General features: G+C 38.9%; 1 protein-coding gene across 1 annotated transcript in view; it reads right to left on the bottom strand.

Annotated features, from left to right (window-relative positions):
• The window catches only part of CNTNAP5 (contactin associated protein family member 5), an 828,648-nt gene that overhangs the window by 103,200 nt on the left and 702,599 nt on the right, over positions 1 to 22,849 (bottom strand). The window contains exons 18-19 of the mRNA XM_045066473.1: positions 15,108 to 15,347; positions 6,842 to 7,066 (exon numbers count right to left, since the gene is read on the bottom strand). Coding sequence (XP_044922408.1) covers positions 6,842 to 7,066; positions 15,108 to 15,347 — 465 coding nt within the window. The remainder of the gene's footprint in view (positions 1 to 6,841; positions 7,067 to 15,107; positions 15,348 to 22,849) is intronic.

Genomic DNA, 22,849 nt, shown 5'->3' on the forward strand with positions numbered 1-22,849 from the left:
CTCTTTGTATTAAATTTTAATCTCAGTCATCCTGAATCCTGACCTTCACATTCATGCTCTGCCAACCCAAGCATTAAAATAATTAATGTTATTATTATTTATTATCAGTGAGAAAATGCAACGTGTTTTGTTCTTTACAGTCTGTGAAGAACAATTTCTTGCAATATCTCATTTGGTCTTTGTCTTAGCCTGATTGAACTGCTATAACAAAATACTTCAAACTAGGTAGTCCAACCAACAGAAATTTTCCCAAAGTTCTGGATGCCAGTAGGTGAGATGAGCAGTGCCTGGTGAGGATTCTTCTCTTGCTTTTTACATGGCCACCTTCTACTCTGTCCTTAAATGACCAAGTAAGACAAAAACAGAGAGAAAAGTCTGGTGTCCCCACTTTTAAGGACACTAACCCTAGCAGATCAGTGTTTTCTCCTTATAACCTACATTAACCTTAACTTCCTTCTTACTCTAATAACTAAGAGGGGTGCCTGGGTGGCTCAGTAGGTTAAATATCTGACTTTAGCTCAGATCATGATCTCAGGATCCTGGGATTGAGCCCCACTTTGGGCTCCTGGTTCAGTAGGTAGTCTGCTTCTCCCTCTTCCTCTCTCACTCTCCCTCTGCCTCTTCCCCTACTTGTGCTCTCTCTCTCTCTTTCCCTCTCTCAAATGAATAAATTTTTAAAAAATCTTTAAAAAATACTAGGAGTCACTTCAACCTATGGATTTTAGGAGGACTTGATCTTCGAGGACCTATAAGCACACCACAAAATAAGAAATCCATGAAAACAGGGTGCCTGGGTGGCTCAGTGGGTTAAGCCGCTGCCTTCAGCTCAGGTCATGATCCCAGGGTCCTGGGATCGAGTCCCACATCGGGCCCTCTGCTCAGCAGGGAGCCTGCTTCCCTTCCTCTCTCTCTGCCTGCCTCTGTCTACTTGTGATCTCTCTCTGTCAAATAAATAAATAAAAATCTTTAAAAATTAAAAAAAAAAAAAAAAGAAGTCCATGAAAACAGACAGAAGGAAAACAAGAACAATGACTGGGATCCAGTGTTTTCATTAATTAATTAATTTGAGAGAGAGAGTACATGAGTCAAGGGAGGGGTAATAGGGGAGGGTGAGAAAATCTGAGCAGACTCACGCTGAGCATAGAGACTGATGAGGGGCTTGATGTCACAGCTGTGAGATAATGATCCGAGCCAAAACCAGAGTGAGATGCTTAACTGACTGAATCACCCTGATGCCCCAACCCGGATTTGGTTGTATTCACCATACCTTCATTATTCACAGAGGCCCACGCCTTGGCACAGAGGATTAACTATCTGATACTGGAGATGACTTTCGTGTCTGCCCATATTTTTGTCTTTCCTCTAAGAAAGGGTAACAGAGAGGGACTCTTGATACTCTCTCAAGGTCATGCTGTGTCAGAACCACATTACTCTGAAATGGAGGAGAGAAGCGCAATAGGACCTGGTATTTCCTCCCAGTAAGACATTATTAGAAAGCCCAGAAATGGAGGAAATGCACCAACTAAAACAATCCTGCAGATATCAAAAGACAATGGGGAATTTTAAGTTCAATAGCAGCAAAGTATTGCCTGACACAAGCCCAGAGACTGAAGTGGTCATGGTGATGTCTTCGGAGGTGTGCTTTTCTCAACCTGTTTATCAGGATCCCTGCTGCTCTAAGGAGCTCACATATATGCTGGTGTCAGAGAGGGCATGGTAAGCGGCAGCACTAAACTTTGAAAGTCTTCTGCAAGAAAGCAGCAAAGACAGAGAGTAGTCTAGGGTCAAACCAGTCCCATTTAGCAGCTGTTGACATTTGTACTTTGAAGACGGTCCCTCTCTGGATTCCTCCTTACCCTTGTCTCCCTTGAGTCAGTCTTTCAAAATGTAAAGTGTCTGGGTTCATCATTATTCCATCCAAGGTATGTACAATCACAAATGCAGACAGTGTATCCTTATGAATGTATGTATTAAAAAATAAAAAAAAGATTTGATAAAAAGGAAATGCTGAAGCAAAGTCAGACAAACCATTCAATGCTGGAGGGCAGCTGAAGAGCCACCATGGGAAGGTGACCTGGGGGCCCTGTTTGGATTTTGTATCCACATGATTTCACGGTAGATTGATGGCCTTAGACTTAGCACATATTCTAAATTTGATTTCTTTTTTAAAATTTTTACTATAGAGGAACCAAGGACACATGATGAAAGTGTAGGAAGGGGAACGGAATGGGAAAAACTATGTGTATTTCACATGCAATGGAAATAAAATGGAGAAAATAAGGAACAATAAAAGAAACCTCTAATTTTATTAAACAAAAATCTAATGTCTGCCTGGAAAACACTGATTTATCTTTCTTGACCCAACTCAAGTTTTAATATCTTCATGAAGCCTTTTGTGACCCTCCCTCCCAGAGAGAATTTGTCACTCTTTCCTTCTTTGCTTCAGTCTACCTGGAACAAACTATACCCATATCTATGACACGTTGTTGTCCTTCTTTGTTGTGTCTCTGTTCTCAGACCAGATCCTTAAAGGAGAATATGTCTCTCCCATGCGTGAAATATTACTGCCACATCGTAGATGCTCTGCAAATAGTTGTTAAATGACAAGTTTGAAGGGGAACTCCATGGTACCATGCGGAAGGCAGAGCCATCACTCAATAAAATTTTATGAAATTTAAGTGTATCTTTAGAAAATCTCATTGTCTTCTCTGGACCCTCTCCTCCTTCATATGCCCCTTCTCCTCCAATTGCCGTGTCTCTGAGAAGTTACCTGCTGTCCAAAGCTCCAGCCGAAGGGAGCACCTTCACTCTCCTGAAGACTCTCTAACCTCAAATGCCTCCTTCTCATTCTCTAATCTCCCATCCCAGAAATGGAAATTCTTTTCTTCTTTTAGGAAAAAGGACATGTTTACATTTGAAAAGACAGCAACGACTTAGCCTGAGTAAGTCTCTAGTTGGAGAAATTTCAAGAAAAACAGTAAAGTGCAAAGAGGAATTCCAAGCATGCTAAACCAAACCCCCACCAGGGAAACACTTGTAAGAATGACTCTGAGTCCCACTGCTTTTCTCTTCTCTGGACTGTATACCCGTATTAAATAGATTTGCAAGCCAAGGATTTTGTCCAGCATTTACGCAGTTCATTCACCTGTCTCCACCACCCCCCTCCCGGCTTCTTAACCCACAGTGCTGAAATTGGAACCATTTTGTATGACATGGCCATGGGCATTTTCTTCCTCCTGGGGAGAACAAAAAGGACTCCTTTTAAGAGTGATCCTCTCATCATAATTTCTACCAGATTCCCAGAGGTGTCTTAAATCAAAGAAAGGTTAAGAAACCTGTACTAACAGAAAACTCTTAACTTCATCTCAGAGAAGTGTGAATCAATCTTAGAAAACCCTTCCAGAGAAGGACTTTCCCTAGTTAACCCCTTACCATGTTTGCTACTTTTTTCCCCCCAAGCTGTAGGTATTCTTAAATTCCATTAGTATTTTTGGAGGTGTATTTCTCCCTGAAGTCTATCAGGAACACACACACACACACACACACACACACACACACACACACACAGATATTAGGAATATCCTTAGCTCTTCATGAAGCAAGGTGCCCACATTATTTACTGGCAATTAGGTCAGTGGCCTAATACCATGATCATACTGGGAACAAGCTGTACCAATACCATTTCTTCATTCAATATAGAAGCATTTTAAAGGCTGCAAATGCAGCCCTAACAGAAAGAAAGAAAAATGTAAGACTATACAGGAATGGAATAGAGAATCACAAAATCTTAGACTTGGAAAGAAACTCAGAGGTTATTTTTTCCCTCATCCACTGCCAGTATTCTTCTTATACTTTCTCCAAGGAATTGTCATTTAATTACTGTTTGAAGACATCCGATGACAAGGAATTCATTCTCACTCAAGGCATTTGCTCTATTGTTATAACCCCTGAATTCCTAAGAGATTCATCCTTAAACTTAGACAGAATCTAACTTCTGGTTAGATTGCCTGAGAAGTCTGGACAACCCGATTCCTTCATAGATCTAGATTGCCCATCAAAAACTGTAGGACAGGTTTTTTTTTTTTTTTTTTTAAGATTTTATTTATTTATTTGAGGGAGAATGAGTGAGAGAGAGCATGAGAAAGGAGAAGGTCAGAGGGAGAAGCAGACTCCCCAAGATGCTGGGAGCCAGATGTGGGACTTGATCCTGGAAGTCCAGGATCATGACCTGAGCTGAAGGCAGTTGCTCAACCAACTGAGCCACCCAGGAGCCCCTGTAAGACAGTTTTTGAATCTCTTTTTCCTTATCATGTTTATACAGCACAGCATCCTGTTTCTTTTCATTGCTCTCCATAGATTCTGATACTGGGCAGTGGGCAGTCTGTGAAGGAATGAATGAATGAGAGTGTATATCTCCCCTGCATCTCTGTAGGATAAATGTCAGGAAATGCCCAGGATTTCAAATCAGAAAGGCATCTACCACTGCCCAGTGTGACAAGCATTTCCTAGAGCAATGGGGGAGGGGGTTCTCTGAGTCGGAGTGAGGCGAGGAGAGCACTATGTGATCAGCCACTGTCTGGACTGAGGCAGTAAGTTAGACTGAGATGTGAAGCCTAAATTTTCACACCGGCCCTGTGACCTGAGCATAAAACAAACAAGCAAACAAACAAGGCACAAGTACCTCCTTGCTTCCTGCACTTAGCTAGGGCTTTAAAAATGCAAATGCCTATGGTGTCAAGTAGAACTTTCAGGGAAGTGAGGCTTTAGAGTATAAGACATAGGGGATAAGGCAGAATTCAAGAATGCCTTCCCAATTAAATAAATGCAAGTTATTTAAAACACCTTGTGTTTCAAAAAATAAATAACACTCTTCATTTAGAGCTATGGTTAAGAACACAAAATATGCTACCAGAGTCAGAGAGGGAGGACTGAATTCTAACTCTTTTACTTAATTGCTGTGAGGTTTTAAGCAAGTTACTTCGTGTCTGTATGCCTTAGTTTCTGGAGCTATGAGATGAATTCCACCACCCACATAGGATTATTGTGAGAATTAAGGGCTGTGCACATTCATTAGAACAATGCCCAGAATATGGGAGTGTGTGTGTTGAGTGTGTGTGTATGTGTGTGTGTGTATAGGGTAGACGGAGTAGTATGTATATGTAACCAAATATAGTTATTCCTGTTATTCACTGTCTGTATCCATAGGTACAGCCTGGCTGGTACAAGTGTGCCATGGAATCACACCTATAAGATGCTTTGGGGAAAAACTTGCATTTCAGAGCTCTGTAACTATCTTACTATAGTCCAGCTACATCACAGCAGGATGGTCTAGCTTAGAGTAAAGATGGTGGGGCTGATTATCAGGAGATCTGGCTTCTGGTCCCAACGGTATCATGAATTATCTGGCCCACATAGGTTAATCAGTTAATCTAGGTCTCAGCGTCCTCAGCCAGACTTCTCCACCTCAAAGAGACATTATGGGGCCAAAGTTTAAGATATGACAAGTTAATATAATGGTTCTACTCATACAAAGGTCTGCTGATAAATAAGAGGTCTAATGGTTCCTTTCCTTCTTATAGGCTCCTCAAGATCAGGTAGGTGGAGTGATCAGTCACCACCCCAGGAACCCTCTCTCTTTTTTCCTTCCCTTTCATTTGCTCTTAGAATGAATTAGTCCTGCTATTGTCTGTGGGAACCTTATTATTAATGTATTTCAGGCCTGATTCAACTCACATGTCCACCAGGTCTGATCCTTGCGTTAGGCCCACACATCATCTTTATTTTCAGTATCATAGTCAGAGAGCAAGATGAAGCTAAGAAAAATAACACCCTCCTGTACCCCCACCAAAAAAATAGAAAGCAAGAGAAATAGCTGGAGTCTCTGTGGAGTCTCTGTCCTAAGGTCTGGAGATGGCAGAGTGCACACTGCACATTCCAAGCTTCCTTTCTTCTCTGCCCCAGCACGGTCTATTCCAGGGGGATCATGCTAAAACCCAGACTCCTCTCATTATCTTGGCAAATTACAAGAGGAGGCAGGACATAGTCTCGATCATAGGAACGTGTTCTTTGAGACCTAACTACAGGGATGTCCACATCTTCGCTCTCTTTGTCTGTCCCAACAGTTGTTCCATTCCCCAGGATTTTGATCTTACGGTGCCCTTGACCAATAGTCCTCCTCATTGTGAGGTACAATCACACAGTGAGGGAAGAAAACCTGACTTCCCCTAACAGCCGTCAGAACTGGTGACCTTCAACAAATACCCCTTTCATGAAGTGGGTCCCAGCACCTGTCCCCGTCTAATCTTCATATATTCCATTTAGTGCACATTCTCTTCAAGGGATGATTCTCAGTGCCATGCCCCACATTGCATGGGGGTATGACTCACATGTACCACTTCTCCCCAAGACCTAGGCAATCGACGCCTATTAATACAGCCTGCATTTGGGCCAGTTCCTTAACAGCCTTCAGTAAAGGAGACTGCAGCAAAGATGACACGATATATGTGACAAGCGTCCTTTTGAAATTCAGATATGCTTGTGATTTTCTCCTTTACACTTAATGGATTCCAGCACAGAATAAATAATAAAGAATTACTGCTACACAGTTGAGGCAAATTAAAGGCAATGCATTTGAGACTTCAGCGATGAATTGACATTGGCCCTGAATACCAAATGCAAGTCATAAAGGTAAAGTACAATCAAGGCTGTGGCTGAAGGTCCAGAATTAAGCTGCCCAGGTGGGACCAAATTTAGGCTGAAATTATGCAGCGTTCTGGGGGGCATGCACTGTCCCTCTTGCCCACTGTGACACTCCATCAGGCTTCATGCTATCAGTACTCACCATTCTTGCAGAGCAGGACAGCCAGGTAATCCTGAGAAGAAGAATTGATGTAGAGCAAGAGGCTGGGCGCCTGGGCTGTCACAAAGCTAAATGCAATATTTTCCTTGGATGGAGCCGCATCTGCGTAAATCGCTGAGGATGAGAGGCTTATATTTTTGGTCACTGGGTAGGGTTCTTGAAACATATACATAACAGAAGTGCCAGCCTCAAAAACAGCAGAAACCTCTGAAAAATAGAAGAGGAGAACGCACACATTGCAACATTTAGTTGATTATTCAGGACAGCAATAACTGTTTATGGTTTGCTATGCATCAAGCACAGCATGATGGTTTTTACCTGAATTATATAACACGCTTTCCACAATAAGTTTGAAGTGGCAGAAGTCGTTACTCTTATTTACAAATGAGAAACATGAAGCTTACAGAGGTTAAGCACCTTGAACAAGGTTGCATAGCTAAAATAGGAGAGCTGAGATTTGCATCCTGAAGTCTAGTTCCAGTTTAACATTCATTTGCAGTACAGCTACCGTGTGCTGGGCTGATTTTTCAAGAAGCAAAGATAAACTGTCCCTGCCACCAGCACAGTAGAGATAAATTTTCCTGGGACTTTCGTAGTTTCAAAACTGAGATTTTAACAGTTCCAGCTTCTGCTTTTCTGGTGTGTTAGGAGGATTGCAAGTGGATTCTAAGTTACTGTGAGTAGGACACTATAGGGGAGGCAGTGGTAATTCTCTATGTCATTGGGTAAAATGTAAGGATCTGTGGACACAGAAGAGAGAGAATCTGTGGAACTCATAGAATAAGGCATTAAGTATCTAACCGCCCGACTCCTTTTTTTTTTTTTTTTTTTTGAGGAATTGGTAGTCATTTCCAAAGAGAGAAATGACTTGAACAAATGGGATACAAGTCCTATAGCATAACACATTGGATGGAGTCCTGCCACCACCACGGAGGAAGGCAGCATCTACAAACTAATGACTATCAGTTAGCTGGAATGTGCAAATGACCCACCTTCCCTGTATCATGTGCTCACTCCAACTCTTACTCTTTTAGTTTGGTGGAACTAGCACAGGATTTGGCTTCTGTTCTGGATCTGAAAACTCATTCAGTTTCACACTAGCTGTGTAGTTCCAGATAAATTAGTGCACCCTGGGGAGTCTGTTTTGTCTTCTGCTGAATAGGAAACATTAACACTTCAACAGTATTTCTGGGTGCCTAAATGAGATAATGTGCATAGAACACTTATGAGAGATAGCCACTATAGACTATAGTTGAATCTTGTAAGCTCTCCATATTAGAAGAGACTTTAACCTGAACCCATCGTAATTTCCTTTACAGACTGTATCTGTTTTTTGACTCCAAATCCATCCAAATGCTGAGATATCCCTTTTTTTTTTTTTTTTTTCCATCCAGTTTTCTCTTACATTCATTCTCCTACAATTTTATCTCTATATGGTACTATAGTATCAGGGCATGGAGGAAAGTTTCCTTCACAGAACAACACAGCTCACATCTAGCAACAACCCCTACTATAAAGATAACACAATGAACATGAAGCCATATTGCCATGATAGATTTCTCTTTTTCCTGTATGATGTGTGGAATTTTCCTAATCCCTGAAATTCCCTGATTGAGTTGGTGGCACCTAGAACATAATCAAACCTGGTTTTTCCTTCCTAATTCTATTGCAAATTTGTTCTACCTTTGTGAAAATTCTATAACAGCCTGTAAGAGTGCCAAAAAAATTAAAGTTGCATATTTATGCATATTGCTTAGCAGATTGGGAATACCAGTTCATTTTGACTAAAGTTTCAGAGAATGTGTTCTGCATTTATCATTCGGTTTACAACATTAGTACTCCTGATTACAAAGATATGCAGCAGAGACTTGTGACAGTGAGGATTCCAGTTAATCATCAGCTTGATTCAAGCACTAGCCTTGAGTGAATTTCCTCAGGGACATTTGCCCTGCATTTTGAGCTACTATCTCCTAGTTAACAGAATAATGGCTTTTATTTGATGTTGTGAGTGTGTTCAAATATAACTGTAATTCAGAGCATTCTGTTATGAATAGCATATTAGATATGGGCATATATATTACATTTTTTTCTTAATTCTCAGGGCAGGAAATTAAAACGTGAAGCACTTTTAAACTAGAGCTGCCCTACCAAATTTCTGTCTTCCTTTTTCTCCTAGCCGCAGTTCTAATTATTCTTAATGCTTAGTGATTTTAATTTTTAATATTTAGATTCCATCAATTTTAACATAAAGCTTCCTTACCAAAACACCTGGATTCTATTATTCTATAAGTTTCTTATATTTTATAATCTAAGAGTTTAAGCTCCCTGACCATATTTAAGCTGAATGATTTGTCTGAATACACAGAACTTCCGGGTTCATTAGAAGAAAGATCTTAACTTGGATGAGATCATCTATGATCCTCATGCTATTCTAAGGCCATGGAACCAATATCAGCAATGTCTACTGAGCACTTACCTGTCGGAAAGAATTATGCTGATTATGTTCTGAGAAGAAGGGACACTTATCAAACAAAACATAACACAATGGAAGGTAGCCTGCAGTGTGATATGTGCCATATAGACAATGATTCCTAGAGCTGGAAGTCTCTGTGGCCACAGTAACTTGACCAGACCTGAAAGGGCAACTCTGCATTGACCAGGAGTAAAGTGTGGGATGAACTAAGAGAAACAGGAAACAAGGTGGTCTCTGAGCCATCTGTGGAGTCTAACAGATGGGAACTGACACTTGGCTGTGCCTCTTCTCTAATGCTCTCAGAGGACCCCACTCAAACTCAGCTCATGTACAAGTAGGGATGGATTCAATCTTGTAGGCAGAAGGACTGGAAGACATTATGGAGAAACACAACACATAGTAGGAACTCAAAGGACAGACAATAGCTGGTCTGACTAATAGTGATACAATTTAGAATTAGAATAAGCATAAAGGTAATGAGTAGACTAGTGATTACCTAGAAATCGGTGAAGTTGTAATTAATATAGCAGAACATCAAACTAAAAATAAACAATTGGCAATTTGAATGCTGAGTGGATATTTCGTAAGAGTAGACATTCATTTTTCTTGTGATTGGTCTTGTGGATCTGTGTTATTAATAAGCTCTAATCTTTTAGCAATACATATTGTAACCTTTATAGATGAATGATGTGATATTTGAAGTTTACTCAAAATAATAAAGGAAGAGAAGAGGATGTGAGTATATAGATGAAATCAGATTGGTCATGAGTTGACCATTTTTGAAGTTAAATAATGGATGCATGAGGGTTCTGAAACCTTCTCTCTATTATCACCGAGAATTGTTTGTTCGTTTTTATTTTGTTTTTTTGTTTTTGTTTTTGTTTTTAGTGATATCCACTGGCAGGAAGGTAAATATTAAAGAACTTTAAACAGGTTTTAGGCAACTGATAAAGCATACTTAAACATACATGCTATTTTTTCACTGAAATTCCATTAGCAAGAAAATAATACATGTGTTTATCACAGCATTATTTATGCACAAAAGTTGGGGTAATGTAAACTTCCAAACAGGGGTGCCTGGGTGGCTCAGCTGGCTAAGCATCTGCCTTCCGCTCAGTCCCGGGATCCAGCCCTATGTTGGGCTCTCTGCTCAACGGGGAGTTTGCTTCTTTCTCTCCTTCTGCCCATCCCCCTGCTCATGCTCCCTCTCTTTGTCTCTAGCTCTCTCTCTCTCTTAAATAAAAATAATAAAATTCTAAAACAGTTATAAAAGCAAGCACTTAGTGAGGCTTTATTTGCCAAGCATTATTTCAAATGCTTTGTGAAATGCTCGTTAAATGTTCATCACAACCCTCTGATGGATTTTTGAATTTTCTAATCTTATAGATGAGAAAACCAAGCCTGGGAGGTCAGTCTCACAAGTAGCAGCACACAGTGTAGACTGTAGCTGAGCCAGAATCTGAATTTAGGCAGATCAAGTGCAGAGTGATGCCACTACTGCAAAGCTAAACTGTTCTGGGGATAGAATGGTTGAAGTGTTGAAGTAAGCAGGGGCAATCCCACCATTAAAACTGACAAATTACACAGAAAATATCTAAAAATGAAACAAACAAAACTTGATATAAAATGTAGATATGAAATACAGAATTATTGTAATTATATTAAATTCAAAGAAAAGAGCTAGAAGGAAATCAGATTTTCTTTTTAATGTTTGTATTTGAGTGATTAGATTTTTTTCTAGATTCCAAAATATATTTCCAAATAGAATTCCAAATACACTAACTTTAATTAGAAAAAAATAATAAATGACGCTACTATGACAGTCATACCCAGATTCTTCATATAATGAGGGGGCAGGTGGAGGTGGGCCAAAGACAAGTCTGAATTATTAAATGGTGTTAGAACAGCTGGATATCCATAGGCCAAAGAATGAAGCTGAATCCCTGCCTCACATCTACAAAAATGAACTCAAAATGGATCAAAGACTAAATATAAAAGCAAAGCTATAAAACCCTTAGAAGAAACCATGGACATAAGCCTTCATGGCCTTCAGTGAGGCAATGATTTGTTCGACATAATACCAAAAGCACAGGGGCACCTGGGTGGCTCAGTGGGTTAAGCCTCTGCCTTCGGCTCAGGTCATGGTCTCAGGGTCCTGGGGTTGAGCCCCACATTGGGCTCTCTGCTTGATGGGAAGCCTGCTTCCTCCTCTCTCTCTCCCTGCTGCTCTGCCTGCTTGTGATCACACTCTCTTTGTCAAGTAAATAAATAGAATATTTTTAAAAAATATCAAAAGCACAAGCAACAAAAATAAAACAATAAGAACCAGATGTTATAAGAATTAAAAACTTTGTGCTTCACAAGATACTCTCAAGAAAATGAAAAGGGGAGAAAATAGGTGCAAAGCATATATCTAATGTGAGAATTATATTCAAAATATGCAAAGAATTCCTACAAGTAAATAATAAAAAGAAAAATAACCCAATCAAAAGTTGGTAAAAACTTTAAATAAACATTTTGTTTAAGAAGATATACAAATAATCAATAAGAACATGAAAAGATGTCTAATATTATCAGTCATTAGTGAAATGCAAATCATAACCACAATAAGATACAATTTCACACAGTCACAGTAAGATGTCCCTTATCAAAAGGGTGGATAATAACAAGCATTGGTGAGGATGTGGAGAAACTAGAGTCCTTAGACTTTTCTGGTAAGAATATAAAATGGAGAAGCCCCCTCAAAAACAGTTTGCCAGTATCCTCAAAAGGTTACATTTTTAGTTACCATATGACCCAGTAATCCCACTTCTAGGTATATACCCGAGAGAACAGAAAAACATTAATCCACACAATATGTACCCGAACGTGAACCGCAGCATTATTTATAATAGCTAAAGAAATGGAAACATCACAATGTCCATCAACTGATGAATGAATAAACAAAATGTGTGGCATCCACATAATGGAATAAAATACTCTTTGGAAATAAAAAAAGAACAAAATACTGAAAAGTGCCACAACACAGATAAACCTTGGAAACATTATGCTAAGTGAAAGAAACTAGACACTAAAAGGCCACATAGTGTATGAGTCCATTAGCATGAAATACCCAGAATAGGTAAATCCACAGTGACAGAAAGTAAATCAGTTGTTTCCAGGGACTGAGGGGAGAGGTGAAGGAGGGGTAGCTACTAATGTGTATAAGGTTCCTTTTTAGGGTGATGAAAATGTTCTGAAATTAGATAATAGTGATGGTTGTGCAACTTTGTGAATATGCCCAAACTCACAGCATTATATAATATAAAGAATGGATTTTAGGGTATGAAAATTACACCTCAGAGACAAGAAAAAAGAGACATACGCAAAACATAAAACCAACCAACAAATAAACACTTTTGAATCCTATTACCATATTCCTATGCTGAATGAAATTAGGGTTTTAAAGAGAAAAAAGAAACCAAAAAGATGCTGGATGGGTCTACAACCCTGGCAATTATTACCAAGTCATTCAACCTCTTTGAACGTCAATGTTCTTAATATGTTAATATCTTCCACACTAGGTTGGTCATAAGGAATGTATGTTGCAGTCAATAATTACTAGCTAGCTGCATGATTATTATTACTTTGTATTATAATCAGAAGCAGAAAGTAGGTCAAGGGATCATAGTTCTGGCCCAGCCATTGGTAATTCCACCCCATATATTTCTAGTATTTACACTCCTTAAAATACATATGCCCTGGGAAGTTAACACGGAAGACTGCCTCAATGGAGAGTGCCCTTGTTTAGGACAACCTCCTAGCTAGTGGCTCTGATTTCCATTCCAGTTCCCCCAGGCAACTGGCACGGTTAAAAGTCTTGGTTAAAAGATTCATCCCACATACTTTGCAGCTACTGAATATAAAAGGAATCATTTCCTTAGATTTATGAGAAAGGGAAGAAAGTTTGGAACTGTGAAATATGAAGCAAGCTGAAAAGGCTAAGCACATATTTGTATATTTTGCTTATGGATCGAAGTAAGGAAAAGTGGGGAGAGAGCACAGGGTCTATTTCAACATATGCTGACCAAAGATATGATGGTATGGACAGAAGATAATTAATCTGAGTTGTTTCAGGGGAAAAAAAAGAGCTAATTAAAAATTAGGCTAAATTTAAAAAAATAGGCTAAATTTAGAATATGATCTATGAGATGTTTGAGCAATGTCTCTAGAGAAATGTAGAATCCCACTGTATTTTTGTTTTGTTTTGTTTCTACACATTGGGCTTGGAACTTAATGATATTATTTTCCTTAGTACATAAAGTGTACTATTTCCTGTAGTATTTCCTGTAGATCCTGTAGAACAATGCTAGTATACCTTTGTGGGCAGGCCTGATAGTGTTTGTTCTGTATTTGCTTCTTCTAACTGTGTAAAACCAGACTAAGGATAGTATTTAAAATTATTTTAGGGGTAGTAATTCAGACACCCTCCCCAGTACAAAAATCCAGCGGCTAAGTGTCTTAGCCCATGGTCAGCATTTACTGGGATGGGGCCACTTCATGTCAAGTTCCATGCAGGGCCAAACACATTGTTGACCTTAACATTTATACCATTAATTTTCTCCCAAGGAGTACAATGATTCTCAACAATAATAAGCAAGTAATTCAATCTAACTATGGAGAAAGCCAGTGTAAATGATGAAGAGCTCAAATTACAGAGTCCTTCAATGAGAACACTAGGTGCTCTTCTTTCGTCTATTGTTTTTAAGTTCCAACAGTAAATTGGACTAAATAAAGCATTGTTTGGTAGAGGTGTTTGGGAAATGTGTTTTAATGAAATGACAAGAATTATGTATAATTGCCATCATTGTTTGCATGTAAATGGTGTTTCAAAGTAATTAAAACATTTTATTTTAATGGTTTAAATGCTGCTCTTGAAATATTGTTTACATTATTTGCCCAACAAACATTTTTCCCCTCCATCAGTAAAATAAACCTTAAAATCCTGCAAAGATTGATTGGAGACCTAATCTTTTTGCCCTTGTATTTGAAAAAATACTAAGTGTTTATACTAAATAAGGCAATTTTATAGTTTGTAGAGTTATCTTTATTTTTTTTTAGAGATAATTTACACCATAACTACCATTCCTTGTTCAAGGCATACATCCATCATGGTTAGTTTTACCAATGCAATAAGTTCGTAAGATAGGAAAGGCTGTAGAAAGACACTGGGGCAGGGATTTTGACCCTGTGTTCCATGCCTATCCCCCAATGAACTAAATGTGCATTGCCAAGCAGGGCTTTTAAAGCTTCAGACTCCATTCATATCACCGGCAGCATAGGGAGATTTTACTAGATGCATGGTATTATTTCTACTGACTTACCTATAAGTTTCCTATTGTAAGAATACTTTGAGATGACTCAAGCATCCCTAAAACTCTTCCAGAGGTAGAATCTATAATGCTGGATTACATTCATGGGCTAAGGAATTGGAACTGGAAAGACTAATGCACCCCTCGAGATTGGGGTGATACAACAGAAATGAAAGTGCACCTCTCCCAGTGTTCAGCTGACCCCTCAGCCAAGGAGAGCGTGTTGCACTGTTACTACCCATCCAGTTCAGTGGCACTGCCAGACAATTACATATGTCTATATGTAATTATGTTGAGGGGCTACACAGAGTCTTTAAACAGAGCAAAACTGAAGAAGGTAAATGATCACATAAGGACTGTCTAAGGGCATGACTTGACCATCGCTTACAGGTACAGCAAAACAGCACTGGGGAGTTGACTGTACCTTTTTTGCAGAAGGGCCCTTCATATGGTGAATTGGTGCAATCACAGAAGTACCCACTGTACTTCTCCACACACTTGCCCCCATTGTGGCAGATGCTGCCATAAGTGCTGCAATGTCCGGGGCATCCTGGCCGGACTCCAGATGTGACCTTTGCCCTCTCCTCCAGGTCCAGTTTCTGCCCATTCAAGTGTAAGGAGCGTATGCATCCTAGAAAGCCTTTCTGTCTGGATGATGTTCCCCCTGAGCAGTGAAAAATAAAAAGGAAAAAAAGAAAAAGGTAAGATACCATACAGTTCAATTGTTTTAGGTTTAATATTGACATTGGTAATAGTTAAGCATTGTCCTATTGTCATGCTGTGTTAAACTTTTCCATTACATTTTCCAGTGAGAATTAGGAATTCAAACAGCATGTGCAAAATGCATGTCTTTCCAGGCTGGGAACCTCCTCACCCCTAACTCCAAAACAACAACAACAACAACAACAACAATGGGGTGCCCAGGAATCCAAGTTGTTGAGTGTCTGACTCCTGGTTTCCACTCAGATCATGACCTCAGGGTCCTGGGGTTGAGCCCTGTGTCCGGCTCCACACTTAGTGGGAAGTCTGCTTGAGCATCCTCTCCCTCTGTCCTCCCACCTGCTTTCTCTCTCAAATAAATAAATAAATCTTTAAGAAGGAAGGAAGAGAAGAAAGGAAGGAAGGGAGGAAGGGTTACACTTCATGTGGAATCCTATACTTTACATGTTTAAGACAGAAATTTCAGATCACGGTGTTCCTTGCAAATGAAATAAAATGTGTCATCACATAGTCCATAGCAGACTTTTGTCTGAAGTAGAATGCTCAAATGGGATTGTCCCTTCTAACAGAATTAGAGGTAAGCTCTTATGCACACCAGCTTAGAAAACTTGCAACATACTTGGCATTGCTTATGAAGTGTAATGCAAGCACTGGAAGGAGGGTGGGCTTTAGGACACACAGACATAGAGTCCTACTCCATGTCACTAGCTGATTAGCCATGTTGATAACTGATCACCTCAGCCTTAGCTACTTGATCTGTAAAATAAGAATAAGTTTGTTTAGTGTGTTTACAGTAAAGCTTAGTGAAGATTATGGAATGCAGTACATACTCAATCATAACTCTTTGTTGTGCCCTCTTCTGAGCCCTTACAATGTCTCAAACAAGTAGATTGTTTACATATGTACATACACATGTACATAGAGAGAGAGAGATCCTAGCACTTACCTCCAAATTATCTGGAAGCCAAATTTGTTCTTCTGGATTACAGAACAGGATTCTAACCCAAGTTCTGCTGCAGGCACAGCTTGAAGTTTTCAGAGAGATTTACAATGCTTGTTCCAAATTATTCAAGAATGGAGTTGATTCAAAGTAAGAGGACTTTGTTACCATTGCAAATCCAGGACTCTCCTAGCCTAAATCTCTAATATCAGAAAAACGTTCACTGAGCGACAAAAGCCAAGAAACTAAGCTAAATCCCATCTGCAGGTATTTGTATGATGCCCAGAATTATGGGAGATCCCAGAAAAGACATAGGTCAAGCCTGCCTTTAAAGACACAAATTCTAGTCTAGATTCAACAGTGAAGACTCAAGTCCACACACACAAATAAATGGAGGGAACCTTCAGGACTTCAAGGTCTATAAATTGTACTAACAGGGACAAAACAACAGGGGCAGGATGGACTTGTCCCTTATTATCTGTATCTATCGACTCTCCTCTCTGAGCCTTATTCGTTTCTAGCCCTACAACTCTATTAAAACTTAGTCTATCGAATGACCAGATAAAAATATATTCCCACCAGGGCACCTGAGTGACTCAGTGGGTTAAAGCCTCTGCCTTCAGCTCAGGTCATGATTCCAGGGTCCTGGGATGGAGCCCCACATCGGGCTCTCTGCTCAGCGGGGAGCCTGCTTCCCCCCCCCCTCTCTCTGCCCACCTCTCTACCTACTTGTGATCTCTGCCTGTCAAATAAATAAAATCATATATATATATGTATATGTATATACATATTCATTCCCACCAAGGTGGATACAGATGGGAATTCCAAATGTGTCATCTCAGACCATGAATATAGATGTTAAATAAGAAACAAAGAAGTAAGTTAAAGAAGTGAGTTAGGTAACCTAAACATTCCCAGCATCAGTCACCCTGGCCAGGTGGACAAGAAAATCACTGGAAATGGTTTGATGGGAGTATAGAATGGGGATGAGGGAGTATTGCAACTTCCCAGAACCACACCAGGTCTACAGACACATAAATAGGTGTCTGCCAGTCACTGGCTGCATCCACAGACTGATTTAACACTCCAAAAGGATTAATCTACTATTTTATTCTGAAATAATGTTGAAACTCTATTGTATTTTCAGGTCTGATAAGTATAAGTGATACTCAAAAAGGCCAGGAGGTCAAACCCAAATTGCTTTCTCCTGTCTGTCCTAATTTTAGTGACTAAATCTCCTTTTAACCACAAGATAAATCAATTATAAGTACAAGCAGATCATAAAGGAAGGTTCATTATTTCTTTCCCAGAGATCATGCAGAATAAAGAAAGGAGGATTTATGTAGTCAAATGTTTTGTCTTGTTTTTTTTCCCCTTATTTTGCAGTCACTCCCTGTGGTAGATTTGAATAACTCTTCATATATCTTGTTAGTGGCATTTTTCCTCTAGCAGAGGTGGAGAATGCAAGATCTATTGCACATTTTCTTGCGTGTGACTTAGTCAACACGTTTATAAATGGAGGAGAAAGTGGCTGGGGTGGTTTCTCAGGCAGAAATGCACTCCTTGAGGTTTGAGACGTAGAGTACAGAGAGAGTGATCCAAAGCAAGAGGACCGTTTCACTCTGAGATGCTGACAAAATGCATGACACAAAGAACTATGAACTAAATTGCGAAATGAGCTAAATTTCCATTTCTCACCTGACTGTCATAGGATAAGAACTAGAGGTCAGGTTCCTTTTTCTTTAGGGAGAAGTAATAGGTAGACTAAGACTAGAATAATTCCAGAAAGATGCTCCTCCCCCACACTCACACCCAGGCAAGTTGTTGGTGCTGTCCGTTTTCTGGCATTGCCTGCTATGTGTAGAGTTTTGTTGCAGGCATAAATGTTCTCTGAACCTTGCGTACTCTGTGGAGACGCAGCTGCAAGCTTCCCTCCCCCTTCTCACTCACTCCCCCCCCCCCCCAGCTCTTCCAGATATCTCTGGCTGCTGTTTCTCCTTCTTCTCCTTCTTATTCCTTCTTTTTCCGTCTCCTTCTCCATTCCCTCCCCCTTGTCCTCCTCCTTCTCCTTTTTTATTCCAGTATTGTTAACATACAGTACCCTCTGCTTCTTTGTACACCGAGATCCATGGTCCTTACCTCAACATGATTCCTTTCCACAGCCTTCCAACTGACCACGCTTCTCATCCATTCAACACTTGACAATCAGAAAGATAAACCGAATTTGAAACTTGGGTTCTGCCATTCCTATCTAATGCTCTTTAGAGATTACTGATTGTCCTTGGGATCTAGTTCAAATTCCGTGGCACAGAGGATACAGTAGGAAAGATCTGGCCCCCACTTACCTCTCTAGCTTCCTTTTCCCACATCCCCTTCTCTGACTTAAGTGCACCCAGGACTTCTGAACTACAAATGGCTCCCCAGTGCCCTCTGGTTTGTCTTGACTTTGGATCTTTTCAGGTACTTTGCATTTATGTAGTACGTTATCTTCCCCATGTGCTCCGCAGATCACAGTACACTATCCCTGTCATTAAAAACACAGACACCAGCACTCATATGCACACCTCCCTTCCCCACACTTTTGCCTCCCAGTATTTAATTATTTCAATTAGTTCCCAATTTTATTTAAAATGAGAGATATTTTTAAAATTCTAATAAATCTTTGAGAAAAAAAAAATCAAATCTGTTAACAACGAATGTGCTTTCCTGCACAGCAAAGCTCCACCATGGTCGGTCCTTTTAAGATGGGGAACCCAATCCCCACTTGGCCACATTCTGCACCAGGGCCACTTCATTCATTTATATTGCCTTCCTGCCCCTTGTAGGTATTTGGTTTTTCAATGCTACTCTAAGATAACTTTGCTCTTTACTTGTCTACATCTTGTCTAAGATTTACTAAAACATTGGAGGAAGAACAACAACAAAACTGTAGCATCATGCTTAAAGCAGCTGAAAGTCATGTTTTTGAGGCTTGCATTTAATCTGAAAGCTGATAGAGAATCAGGGCAGTATTTCTAATAAAAATATTAATAATAATAATAACATTTCAAACATACGTGTATGTTAGAAACTTTATCATTAACTCACTGAACACCCAAAGGGAAAGAGTGTATTCATATTATTCCTATGACCTAGTTGAAGTAATTTAGTGTTAGAGAGATTGCTTTGGCCAGTGTCAAGAATCAAAAAGAGTCTATATGGCAGAGCCAGGTGTCAAACTGTGATCTCTTGACCTTCAAAGCCTGCATACCTTGGAAGCTCTAAAATCCTAAAATGGATGATCTGATTAGACAACTTGAATCAGTACTATAACTAAATGATCCTTCTACCTTCTTACCCTTATCTCTAATATGGTTTCTTCCAGCAAGTAATATACATGCATGTATTTATTCTCTTTACTTTGCCCTTACTCTTCTTGATAACTATCACCATTAGTTGGCTGGTCTAGCTAGAAGCAATTCTGCACGAGACTCTACAGTTGGCCCTTGGTATGTTCATGTTCATTTTGAAGACATTTCCTTCACCTGAGTACAAATCAACTCGTGAAAATGTCACTGTCATCATTCTAAATCTGTCTTAGAAAACCTCCATGTGGCAGCTTCACAAATGCTCATTACTTTCAGAGGAATAGATAAATTATTTTGTAGTCCTTGGCACCACATGCAAAAACCTCTATTTCTCTCCTGGGAGAGAAAGTTCAAACAGAACTCCTTGTTGAGGACTCCTGATAAAACAGTGAATGTACCAAGCTGGCCTCCTGACTCACGAAAACATTTAATAATTTCCTCTTTTTCCATCTTTCTGCCTTTCTTGGTTGTTTTTTTGACCTTGAACTTGGAGTAGCTGTTTTTATTTTTTGTTTGTTTGTTTTTATGATTTGCCATAGCCAGCTGAACTACAGGTGCATTTACCACCTAGATTCCAAATTCTAAAGTGGCAGCAGATTTAGCATATACATGATGAATAAATATAAAGACTAACCATCGATTATCGTCTGCTTTTATCCCACCCCTCCAAATGACAGAGCCTTGGTACCAGAAGGAAAGTATAAAATGTGATTTCCTTGAGAACAAGGCATGCATCTGGTTGAGTTTGGCCAGATACAGTGATTTCTTGCTCATAAACCAAAAACACACATCATTTAATAATAGATGTGACACTAACTGGATGTTTAAAAAGTAAAATAATGATGAAACATCAATTTAAACTAAGAGTTTACTTCTTATAAAGCACCTTCCAAGCATGTACTTCACAGACACTTTCTGGTTTAATCTTCCTATAAATTGTGGAACTTCAAATAAAACACTAATCCTCCAAAAATTGGGAAAGAGATTGTTAACTTAGAATCACTTAACAGCAAGTTGAAAGTATTTCTTATTTGTTTGTTTGGTGGAAATGAATGCTATGAAAAACTTCTCAAGAATAATTCAGCAATATGCATCGAGAGCCATGAAAATATTATTATCATTGGCCTTATTCTATTTTTTTAAAGAAATTTCCCAAAATGGAGCTGGGGCATTGATTACAATAAAAAATAATTAATTTTGCTCATACATAGTCATTATGTGCACAATAGTATAATTATCTACCTGGAAAATCCCCCCAAAACAATAATGACAAATTATTACAATTAAAATAAAAGTATATGGGGGCACCTGAGTGGCTTGGTCGGTTAAGCACCTGCCTTCAGCTAGGGTCATGATCCCAGGGTCTTGGGATCGAGTTCTGCATCAGGTTCCCTGCTCAGTCAGGAATCTGCTTCTTCCTCTCCCTCTGCCCCTCTCCCCACTTGTGCTCTCTCTCTTTCTGAAATAAATAAATAAAATCTTTTGAAAATATATTAATTAATTAAATAAAATAAAGATAGAAGAATGCATACAAAATCAATCACTGTCCTATATAACAACAATAACCAACTGGAGAATGGAATACCTAGGAAAAAATCCTATTTAATAACAAAAGCAGCAAAATACCTAGAAGTTAACAAGATGTGCCTATATGAAGGAAAAAATATAATTCTACCTTTACACCTAAAGAATACCTGAATAAGTAAAATATGTGTCTGTATGATCCAGTAATGAACAGCTAATTTCTTTAACACAATAAAATCCAATCAACAGCCCCTCAAAAACTATTTTCATAGAACATGAAAAGCTAATTCCACAAGAAGGGAAAATGATTGAGAATCATTAATAAGTTTTTAAAATGAAAAGAAGTGAGGTGTGCACAGGGGTAAAACTTATCCAAATCTGTATCAAAATATACCCTGTAAGTGTGATTTGGTGCAGTATTTGGAAAAACAAAACTATTTAAATAAAACAGAAACCATAAATTCCTTGATTTTGTTTATAGTTTTAGTTTTTGTTTCTGTTCTTGCTTTTCAGTAAGCTCCACACCACAATGTGGGGCTGGAACCCATGACCCCAAGATTGAGAGTTGCATGCTCTCCCAGCTGAGCCAGGTAGGCACCCCAGGAAACCAGACATTTCTAAGAAATTCAGAAATAGACTCTTTATACAGAGAGATGGTTTTTTACATTATGATATACACTGCAGTTCTAAGTAACTAGGAAAAAGAGGAACCATGAAATAAATGGAGATGGGGAAATATGATTTTGGAAAGTAAATAAAATTACAATCCTACCTCAGAACCTAAAACAAATTACAGATGCATTAAAAACATAAAACAAACATGGCTACAAAATAGGCAAAAACTGAAAATATTAGGTAAAGCACTATATAACAGTTTTAAAATGCTATTTATATTGGCCTGTTATCGTTTCCATGGCATATTTTAGGTGTAAAAAAACTAACAAACAAAAACAAATAAACAAAAACAGTGAGAAAGCTGTGGTACAATACATATAAATATATCATTTATGTAAATATACCCACAAATAATAATATTCTTCAGTGTTTTCTAAGGGTACCTAAATGTATGTAAGAACTTGAACAATGCCTGGAACATCTCATGAGCAGGACAAATATCAGTTGCCTCTAATAAGGGTAGTTGGAGGTATTACTGACTAATTTTCAGTGAGGATGCATTTGCATATTGATTGTGTAATTTAAAATAAATATTTTCATTTATTATGTATATTGTGTACAGTGTGGTTGGTCTCCTTTTTCTAAAAGGAGAAATAATTTATTATATCTTATAAAGATTATAAGAGAAATAATTTATTATATCGTTTCAAATGAAACTCCTTGCTATAGAATTATGTACATCTCTAAAAGCCATTTATTAATCCATGTGGTATTTGGATATTGAGGAATACCTTTGACAGTATCAGCATGTTTGTGTCTTGCTACTTGGGTTTTCTGCAAAGAGGCTTGTTTTTCTGGTAATTTTGTTTTCAAGACTCCTGGCCAAAAACAAACATTTGCTTTCTTTTTAACAGAATGGTAGCAGGGCAGGGCCAACATTTCGTCCAGACAGAGTACTAAATATGCATTCTGTGGAAATCCCCATTTGGTTATTATTTACAATTCAGGAGGAAGGGAAAG

This window comes from Mustela putorius, unplaced genomic scaffold, assembly GCF_011764305.1.
Source record: "Mustela putorius furo isolate JIRA1106 unplaced genomic scaffold, ASM1176430v1.1 tig00003867_pilon_pilon_pilon, whole genome shotgun sequence".
Taxonomy (NCBI): Eukaryota; Metazoa; Chordata; class Mammalia; order Carnivora; family Mustelidae; genus Mustela; species Mustela putorius.